The sequence below is a fragment of the Salvelinus fontinalis genome, chromosome 3 (assembly GCF_029448725.1).
Source record: "Salvelinus fontinalis isolate EN_2023a chromosome 3, ASM2944872v1, whole genome shotgun sequence".
In the NCBI taxonomy this organism is placed as follows: Eukaryota; Metazoa; Chordata; class Actinopteri; order Salmoniformes; family Salmonidae; genus Salvelinus; species Salvelinus fontinalis.
This window is the reverse complement of record NC_074667.1, coordinates 30,268,207-30,279,062: the sequence shown is the minus strand read 5'-3', so window position 1 is coordinate 30,279,062 and position 10,856 is coordinate 30,268,207. Positions and strand designations below refer to the sequence as shown.

Below are 10,856 nucleotides of genomic sequence, written 5' to 3'. Positions count from 1 at the left end.
TCAGCTGATGTAAGAAGGGCTATATAAATACATTTGATTTGAAATTTGATTTGATTATTAATGTGTGTCTAGGGACAGGGTTATATTATGTGTGATTTCTAGGTCCATGAAACTGATATTCAGGAATGACAAACCGTGTGTTTCCATGAATATAACAGCAGGCCATTATGGGCTGTGTTCATAGTGAAGGTATGTTTTTGTGTCTCTCATACAGAGAGCTAGCTACCCGTAGAGCAACAGGACCAGGATCTAGACTAATGAGACTAATCTAGGCTTATAGAGACTAATGCTCTGGATTGACAAAGGTTTTGTGTTATATGAAACAGAGATTATTTCATGTCTACATCACTAGTGTCTATTCTAAAACATTAGTTGAGAAAGAACGACAGTAAAAACAATTCATAGTGGTGTATATTTTATTGTTCTGTTCATATGCAAAAACGATGCATTACAGTCATACATCCAATAAAGCACATCATTTGACCTTAGCAAAACATAGAGAATATTCTAAAACTTTACAATAACAAAACACATACAATGTGCCCATTTATACATTTGTGTTGGATCATTTCAACTCCAAGCTGACTACAGTACTGTGATGTATTAACAAGCCTTGGTGGGTGATGTTTGTGGATGATTTTAATGAATACGTGCTTCATACACTGATCAGACTATGTGTCACAGTATGAAGTGGTTACAGTGAGACTAGCAAAACAATGTTAAATGAGCCTCAGCTCTACTCCTGGAGGATAAAAAATGACTTAAAAAATTAAATGTATTGAGTCTTGTATTGAGTCCTGTTCTGAGACCATGTAAGCATTTGCTTGCGTTTGTGTGTGTCCAAACGTGCGTCCGAGTGGGCATGAGTGAGGTGTGTTTGAAGGATGTGCGTTTGAATGACGTACTTGTGTGCATGTGTGTGTGTGTTAATTTCTGAATGTTCGGACCTGTGGAATCTTGACAGAATCTTTCCAGGTAAGCTTCAAAGCAGGGTTGTGGCTGGGTCAGGGGGTTAGAGGTCCGAGGTCAGGGTTAGATGTATATGTGGTGCAGGACTCGGAGGCAGTAGACCCATTCAGGTGGTAGTAGATGATAGGACATCTTGTTGCCGTCCAGACGAAGGATCCTCATCCTGGAGTACGACAGAGGACCCACCTCCCGACAGAAACTAGAGATGTTAAACTCTGCAGAGGACAAAGAGCAGAGCAATGACAGAGAGGATAGAAAGGATAGAGAGGACAAAGAAAACAGAGGACAGTATGGTTTTTACATGCACTCTAGCCCTATACCCAGCAATGACATTCCCACTCATATGCTCTTACTTCACAAAGTATATTTTCACCATATGTGAACATAACTTAAACCCAGTTTCTCCAATTGAGTGTTGTCACAGTATTTTGAGTGTACTGCCATCATTGTTCCTGAAATAGCAGACTGTATGAGAAGGATTTGCCTGATCAGAAGCTGGATACAGCTTCAGTATCCTATTCTATTAGGAGCAGAAACCACAACATGCTACAGTAGTTGATGCCAATCCAAAAAGCGGCTACAGCTATCTTAAAAAAGAGGAGGAGAGAAAACATAATCTCCTACCTCCTGTTCCTGCCTAGAGCTATTGGCAGAAGGGTACGTTTGGCAGAGGGTAGACAGCAGTAGCTAGCTGTCAGGATGCTAGACAGTGAGGTGAGTATTTTTCTCTCAGTGAATGGCTTGTGTTTAGCTCTCTGTCAGACCAGACCAGACACACATACCAGGTTATAGTGCTGACTCATGTCTGCTGGAGAGCCTTGCGGAAAACAAGCTCGCACTCCATTTTTATTTTTCTTGCTTTCTCGCTCTCTTTTTATTTCTGTGTCTCTAACCCCGCCTCTCTGTCTGTTCATCTACAGAGCCTACAGAACGTATTCACACCCGTCGACTTTTTCCACATTTTGTTGTGTTACAAAGTGCAATTTTTTGTCAATGATTGACAAAAAAATACTCTGTAATGTCAAAGTTGAAGACATTTTTTTAAATGTTGTTAATGGAAAATGAAACACTGAAGTATCTTAATTAGAGAAGTATTCGACCTCTTGAGTGAATACATGTTTGAATCACCTTTGGAAGCTGTCTTTCTGGGTAATACCCTGACTACACCGCCCGCATCGCGTGCGAGAGCATTGCAAAATAAATGTAGAAATGTATATTATTCAATTATTGCACCCATACTGCTTATGCGCGCCAACGAGTGTCTACGTTGCCAAGGGCTAAAATAGAAGTCAGTTCTAATTGTGATGCAGATCGCGCTACAAGTCCTGCCTCTCACATATCCTCATTGGTTAATAGAAGCAGGTACCCACGTGCCATCTCCTCATTGGTTATACCCACATGGGTGACTGAAAGACGAATGAGGTCGGTGGCAGTAATGCACCTAATTTATGAAAGTTGCCAATCAATATAAAATCAATATAAAATCAAGAGAAGAAAAAGCCGGAAAGGAGGAGAGATGACTAGAAACGATTCGGTTGACCGTTTTATGTGTGGATTAATTGTCGGTGTAGATGACCTTGTGCATTTCAGGTAGAATAACAACTCAATGTTTATGTCCCATTACAAATTAGATAGCAACAGCAAGCAAGCTAAATAGGACAAATTATATAGCAAGTGCAAGCTAGCTAGATAAATCGCCATAAATGTTTAATGCTTTTTGACCTTTCCCCAAATTAATGTAATTGGTTCATATTTTAACCTGCATGTTGTGATCGTGTTTAGTGTGGTTGGGACAAAATACATTTATGCACGATGGCGCACGCGAGCAGCCGGTTTGGGTTCTGTGTAAGTCTCTAAGAGCTTTGCAAACCTGGATCACACAATCTTTAAAAAAATCTTCAAGCTCTGTCAAGTTGGTTGTTGATCTTTGCTAGACATACATTTCCAAGTCTTGACATAGATTTTCAAGCCGATTTAAGTCAAAACTGTAACTAGGCCACTCGGGAACATTCAATATCATCTTGGTAAGTAACTCCAGTGTATAGTTTTGTCCTGCTGAAAGGTGTCTTTGTCTCCCAGTGTCACGCCCTGACCGTAGAGAGTGTCTATTTTGGTTTGGTCAGGGTGTGATTTGGGTGGGCATTATATGTTCATTTTCTATGTTTTGTATTTCTTTGTGTTTGGCCGGGTGTGGTTCTCAATCAGAGGCAGCTGTCTATAGTTGTCTCTGATTGAGAACCATACTTAGGTAGCTTTTCCCAAATGGTTTTTGTGGGTAGTTATTTTCTGTTTAGTGTTTTGCACCTTACAGGACTGTTTCGGTTTCATTTATTATTTTTTGTTATTGTTATAGTGTTCAGTTTTCAATAAAAAAACCATGAACACTTACCACGCTGCGCTTTGGTCCGATTCCTCTTCTTCAGACGACAAAAACCGTTACACCCAGTGTCTTTTGGAAATCATACTGAACCAGGTTTTCCTCTAGAACTTTGCCTGTGCTTAGCTCTATTCCCTAGTCCTTGCCAATGACAAGCATTCCTTCTTTTCACTGTCATTTAGATTAGTGTGGTGGTGTAAATACAATGTTGTTGATCTATCCTCAGTTTTCTCCTATCACAGCCATTTAACTCTAACTGGTTTAAAATCACCAATGGTCTCATGGTGAAATCCCTGATTTGTTTTACTCCTCTCCGTAAACTGAGTTAGGAAGAATGCCTGTATCTTTATAGTGACTGAGTGTATTAATACACCAATGCAATTGGAGTGCAATAATAACTTCACCATGCTCAAAGGGACATTCAGTAGATACAGTATGTTTCCATTAACTTGTCCCTTGATTTTTTTGTCGACATTTAGAAAGTTTGCATGGAAAATTGATGTGACAAATGCCTGCTAGGGTGCATTTCCATTTATCTATCTTGTGTCGATATAAACAGCTGGATGTAATAACATCACAGCTGGACGTAATGATGTTGAATAAAACTTTAGTGTTTCCACTACCCATTTAGGCATATTGTGCATTAATAAATTGGCAAGAGCCTGTATGCCCTTCAATCTATCTGTTTCATGTCTCAGGTAGCCGATGAAAGCCAGCATGGGATAGAATTCAAGAATAGACTAGTATGCAATATAATGTGCCACAATATTGCCACGGTCCGTGCCATTGTGAAACTTGCACGGTAATAATTGGATGGTGAAACTTGCATCCAGCCAACCAGAAAAGCTATTTGAAGCAATTCAACCATTCTTGAAAGTCAGAACAAGAATCCCGCAAAGAAACATTCTTTTTATAGTTAAATTTTTTATTTAGCAGGCATTTAGAATGAAATGTGGAGTGGAGCTTGTGTTGACATCACGTGCCGCGTGTATCTTCAAAATTATTTGGCAATCATCATTTCATCGAAAAACAGTTTCCATCATCATTTGTTGCAATAAAGAAAGTTTTCCAAAGAAAAATCCACCCCTGTCGAATGGATAAAAATGTTGTTGATCTTTAGAAAATGCTCACCTATATGTGCCATCTCGATTACACATTGCTTTTGTCTAATAAACTTGGGTCAATGGAAACCTCCCTACTCTCTGTTTTTTAAATGTTTTACCCATCTACCAATAGGTGCCATTCTCCCTGTTCTTTGTCGTTGAAATTGAGCTTCACTGCTTGACTGAAGGACCTTACTGTCACGTTCGTCGTATGGAGTGGACCAAGGTGCAGCGTGGTAAGCGTACATTTTTCTTTATTTTGCAAATGTCGCCAACAAAACAATAATACAACAAAAATGAACGCGAAGCTCCGTAAGGCTATACATGCACAAACGAAGACAACTACCCACAACTACCAAAAGGAAAAAAGGCTGCCTAAGTATGATTCCCAATCAGAGACAACGATAGACAGCTGTCCCTGATTGAGAACCAGGCAGGAAGTTACATCCACTCTTCATGTGCTGATTTGCAGTCCAAGAGAAGCATTCAGGAGTTCATAATTCGACCAGCTTCGTCATTTGGAAATATTTGGAGGCAGAACACGAGGATTGTTTTTCTCAGAGAGAGATGGAAAGAGCATGATATTTGGCTGATCTTACCATCTAGCTCTCACAGTCTCATGTCAGAATTAGACGTTCATCCATGTTTCTCAAACGTCAAATTCCGCAGTTGTTCCAAACGTCACATTTTGAAGTGTTTAAGGTTAAGTTTAGGCATGAACTCAAAATGTTAAGTTTAGGGTTAAGTTTAAGCATTAACTCCAAAATCTTAAGGTTATGCATTAACTCTGAATGGTTAAGGTAAGTTTTAAGGTTTGGGATAGGCTTAAAACAAAAATCTCAAAAACAACTTTCGATCGCTGGATTCGTACAAAAGATGCTTACGCCCCTAGTGGCCAGTTTCCACATCATCTCCCTACGTCCTTCAACATGGATGTACGTCGAATACTGACTTGTTTCACGGGTGACCTGGCTGGATCTTACTCCCCTGGTCAACCCTTCACAGATGTTTTCTCCACTCCTTAGAGTTAACTTAATTTCCCTCCAAGCCCTGCCTGTCCATTCAGCCCCAGTGTGTTTAGTCTCTCATTGTCTGTGTGTGTGTGTGTGTGTGTGTGTGTGTGTGTGTGTGTGTGTGTGTGTGTGTGTGTGTGTGTGTGTGTGTGTGTGTGTGTGTGTGTGTGTGTGTGTGTGTGTGTGTGTGTGTGTGTGTGTGTGTGTGTGTGTGTGGAAGTGTATGTGTAGTCTTACCTTGTATGCGGTTGGCCTCCAAGTATAGGTACTGTAGTGTGAGGGGAACCAGGGGGATGGTTGTCAGCTTGTTGTAAGAGAGATCCAGCTCCACAAGGGAAGACAGGTTGAAGGATTGGGGGTGGAGGGAAGGGCTCACTAGACCACAGTGGCTCAGACGCAGGTACCTACACACGCAAGCGCACGCATGCACACACACACGCACGCACGCAGGCACGCACGCACGCACGCACGCACGCACGCACGCACACACACACACACACACACACACACACACACACACACACACACACACACACACGCACACACACACACACAGAACATTACATTACATTTACATTAAAGCCACATATTCTTATCCAGAGTAACTTTCAATATTAGAGAACAAAATAACTACAATTTGTGATAATATCAGAGAGGTGTGATGCATATCAGACTGAAATAATGTGTGTTTGTGTGTGTGTGTGTGTGTGTGTGTGTGTGTGTGTGTGTGTGTGTGTGTGTGTGTGTGTGTGTGTGTGTGTGTGTGTGTGTGTGTGTGTGTGTGTGTGTGTGTGTGTGTGTTTGCATGCTTGCATCTGTACGTGTGTGTGTTACCTGAGATTAGTGAAGCCCTGTAGACTTTCCTCCCCCAGGCCAGACAGAGAGTTGTTGGAGAGGTAGAGCTGCTGGATGGAGGGAGGAAGGTGGGAGGGGAAGGAGGAGAAGAGGTTCTCGCTCAGGTTCAACAGGTTAAGAGACACCAGGCCTGGTGGGGGAGGAGGGAGAGGTGGAGGGAGAGGAAGAGGGGGAGAGAGAGAGGGAGGATGGGAGAGAGGGTACCAGAACAAGCATGTTCAGAGCTGTTGCCTTTGAGGCTGTTATTTTTAACATATTTCAGAAAAGGTGTCATATGTTTTGACTTAAAACACTTACCTGTGAAGTCAGTCTCTGTAATCACGTTGAACCTATTCCCCTGCAGTAGCAGTATTGTAAGATTATGTAAATTCCCAAAGGTTCCTGGGGAGATGCTGGTGATGAGGTTGTGAGCCAGTCGGAGCTGCCGCAGGCTCCTGGGCAGGCCAGAGGGCACGACGGTCAGCTTGTTGTGGTTGAGGAACAGGTATTGGAGCCGGGTCAGGTTCTGCAGCGTGGAGGTCTGCAGCCCGTCCGTCTGCAGACGGTTATCATCCAGGATGAGCCAGCGGAGTCCTGAGGAGTTGGTGAGAGAGGAGGAGGGCAGGGACGAGATGTTGTTGCCCTGAGAAAACACACGCACACATGAGCTGTGTGTTAGCTATAGATGTAGGATCTTAATGTTGTTGCTGAGAATTTTACAGTACAGCAGTGTATTCAAGGTTTAATAAGACTTCTAAAGTTTGTAATTTCCACTTTAAAATGTCAGATTTGATTTGCTCAAACGAAAAATGTATCTAACCCCTACAAAAAATGTCCATTACTTATCATCTACATAATAATTAACATTTTCTGTTGCTGCAGGATTATTGGCTCAAATTAAGATCCTACACCTGTATGGGAACCGTGTGGTACCTGGCAGTCTTTCAGACAGGTGTCTCAGACCCCTTTGTGCATGTGCTTGCATGTGGTGTGTATTACCTGCAGGAACAGGTATTGTGTATTGTAAAGCATGCTGTCCGGCAGCTCTCCCAGGTCTCTGTGGTCACAGTACAGAGCTGAGGGCCACTGGATAGGACAGTCACACAGGTCAGGGCAGGACTGGGGGTTGTTGGCTCTGTACCTGGATCACACACAGATAAATAGGTCTTTACTCAGATATTACATATGTAAATAAAGTAGGAAATACATGTGATACTTTGCAAGCACAAAAGTGTGTGAACCTTCCTTTGAATGATGTTTAAACATTACCCAATCCCGACGCACCAGCTTTTCATTTAGGAATAATTTAAAGTACCATGAACTTCAGACTGTTGTTACAGCAATTTGATGTATCAATGTTTTATTTGTACCATGCCCGGTCCATTCGACCCCTCAGGCTGAATACAGAGGGTTCCCCCAGAAGACGGTTGATCCAGAGAGGAACCCCTCCATAGTCCAGGTCCTGGAATGACCCTGGGGTGCCACACACAGGCCTGCAGACACTCAGCATCAGGCCCAGGGCTAGACTGAGGACTAGGGACAGCACCGACACTTGTACAGCCATGGAGATACAGTAAGACAACCTGGGGATAGTGATAATAGTTGTTATATATTGCTTATCTATATAGAAACACGAAGAACCAGCGCAACACAGCCACTTGGATAATTCCATCGCAGGATCCGAAACACAGGATTCGATCACAACAATTCGATGAGAAAAAAGAAGAAACCCACACAGTGCTCTTGCTAGTATCACTCCTCTTTATTGAGCTTTACGTATCGGCCTCAAGGCTTTTTCGCAACAATTCGAAACACTCTGAGCCATAGACACTTTTAGGGCTAGAAGCTACTGTAACTTGTCACTCCTGGAGAGTCGTTTGACTAGGTGACGTCACAGTGTGAGACAGCGACTAACTTTCTTTGCTTAATTAACATCTTAATACCTTAAAATACAGCTGAGGAATTGAGGCATGAGTTTGCCCTCCTGCCATTTGTTACTGTAAGTTGCAGACACACATCTGTGTTGGAGAGAGAGAGGAATGTGTATCCATATTTTTCCACATGCACAGCTGCAAACTTAATAATACACAGTGGACAAAAATGTCACACATGCACATATTCACAGACACACGCACGCACACATGCACACAGGCAGGCAGGCGCGCACACACAGACAAAATACAAATGCACAAAATGTGCATGCACGCGCATAGATGACAGAGACTGCATCATCAGGGTGTACTTAAACTGTAAGTCAACTGGACTTCAGAATGGTAACATTAACATTCACAGTCACATGATAAACACTTCTCTCATTGAGTTAGGGGCAGATTGGATTATAGCACAGTCATACACATCAACATTATTCTGCCTGTCAGTAACAACATAAGACACAGACATTTGTAGCCTGCAGTAACTGCAATTATACATTTGCCAGTATATTAATCAACGCATTTATTTTCCAGTAAATCTCACTGAACACTCACAAAAACATTCACAAACACCACATGTACATGAAGGACACAGACAAAACACACATACCTTCTTTATGGGTTCAGGTTTGTGGTTGTTAGGATTCCTGAGCTGTGGTTCCGTGTACAGTAGCAGTAGACAGTAGTAGTGGTTCACTGTCTGCACCGATGAGCATGTGGCACTGGATGGTCGTGAGCGTGTGTGTGTGTGTTCAGGCTACCTACAGTATTTACCCACTGCCAAATACATTCCTGAGGCATACAGCCCAGGCCTTAGACATCCTCCATATTCTTCCCTCTCTCCCGCTTTCTCTTCTCCCTCTCTCCCTCTTTCTCTTCTCATTCTCTTCCCTCTCTCCTTCTCACCCTCTCTCCTTCTCTCCCTCTCTCCCACTTTCTCTTCTCCCTCTCTTCCTCTTTCTCTTCTCCTTCTCTTCCCTCTCTCCCTCTTCTCCCTCTCTCCCTCATTCCACTCAGACACAACACCCTATAGTAACTGTTTAGCCTGCAACATTTGGTGGAAACATGTTATTCAACAGGGGGGGGGAGAAGGATCAAAAGGATGAGGGAAAGTATAGGTCTGATATCAGGGCATAGGGTTTGAATTATAATCCGGCAAAGTTTTCAAAGGCTGCATGCCGTCAGGATCACATGGTCTTTGGTCAATCCTTTATCTGCACACACTGTACTTTATCAATATGAAAAAGGGCCAATCTATGTGATTAGGCTACAGCCCAAAGCTTTGTGTGTGTGTGTGTGTGTGTGTGTGTGTGTGTGTGTGTGTGTGTGTGTGTGTGTGTGTGTGTGTGTGTGTGTGTGTGTGTGTGTGTGTGTGTGTGTGTGTGTGTGTGTGTGTGTGTGTGTGTGTGTGTGTGTGTGTGTGTGTGTGTGTGTGTGTGCATCTTTTGGGCATTTCGGGATGCATCTCAGCTGAGTACAGTGGAAAGATTCCAGGGTTACTGCTGGAAGTTATGGGGGCCGAGAGAAAGAAAATAACGCAGTAGGAGAGATGGGGGGAGAGGGAGGAGTGTAGAGAAGAGGGAGGGGTGTAGAGAAGAGGGAGGCAGTGGGGACAGAGAGTAGAAGGGAGGGTTGGAGAGGGGGAGGGACTGGAAGAGCGGGATCTTGTGGGGGATTGAGGGAGAAAGGGAGGTTGGGAGGACTGAGGGAGAGAAGGAGAGGTGATGTGGGGACTGAGAGAGAGAAGAACACAGCAGTAGCGCCCCCTAGCACAAACAGATGTCATAAGACCATCAGTTCCAAAGTGTTTGTGTGTGCAACTGTGTGTGCACACGGACACATGTGTGAACACTTTCCCCTACCTATTAGTGTCATCCAGGCATGTTTTTTCTGTGTATGTTGCCAGAGGGAGAACCACCGGGTTTTACATGACAGTATCCTCAGGGGAGCTGTGTAACCATAGGTCTGACATAATGCCACCCAGGTTAGCCATGACTTACAACAATAAGTGGAGACTAAAATGGGAACTATTATGGGCACTGCTATTAGGGGACTGAGAGAGGGAGCTAAAATAGGGGATTGTTAATAGGGGACAAAATAGGGGAATATTATTGTGATATCTGATTCCTTAGCACTACAATAATATGTTTAGGTATAAGCTTGTAATGTCATTGAGGGAAAGCTTGATGAGAAAACAAGAAGATTGAATAACTTTATATAAGGTTTTGAAATCATTTGTCTCATATTTTCCGTCATAACAGAACGTTGGGCCCATGATGGTATTGTTCTTCAATAACATTTGTTACGAAATAGGTTTGGCACTCTGATTTAAAATTGAATGAATGAGAAACCTGTTTCAGAAAGATATTTGAAAAACATTGACTGAGCTGTGACTTGTCAGGACAGACTGAGCCGACAGGTAGCACATACCATTCTAGAGTACTACACACACACTATCGCACACACACACACATAGACACACACGCGCACTTACATAGACAAGCACACATGCACTGTTACACACACACACATGCACACGCACGCATACACACACACTGGCTGGCTGATGGCTTTTCCATAAAGAGAAGAAGGAAATGAGGAAACCTTCCATAGTCTCTTGGCCAGGTTC

General features: G+C 42.9%; 1 protein-coding gene across 1 annotated transcript; it reads right to left on the bottom strand.

Moving 5' to 3' along the window:
- Nucleotides 1–419: 419 nt before the first annotated feature.
- Nucleotides 420–7,870, bottom strand: zgc:113307 (uncharacterized protein LOC553753 homolog). The gene is made up of 6 exons (XM_055899633.1): nucleotides 7,667–7,870; nucleotides 7,296–7,437; nucleotides 6,615–6,939; nucleotides 6,297–6,447; nucleotides 5,700–5,866; nucleotides 420–1,184 (listed from the first exon to the last, which is right to left on the bottom strand). Exons 1-6 carry the CDS (start codon nucleotides 7,858–7,860, stop codon nucleotides 1,033–1,035), a joined length of 1,131 nt encoding a protein of 376 aa, XP_055755608.1. The 5' UTR covers nucleotides 7,861–7,870; the 3' UTR covers nucleotides 420–1,032.
- Between the last annotated feature and the right edge of the window lie 2,986 nt (nucleotides 7,871–10,856).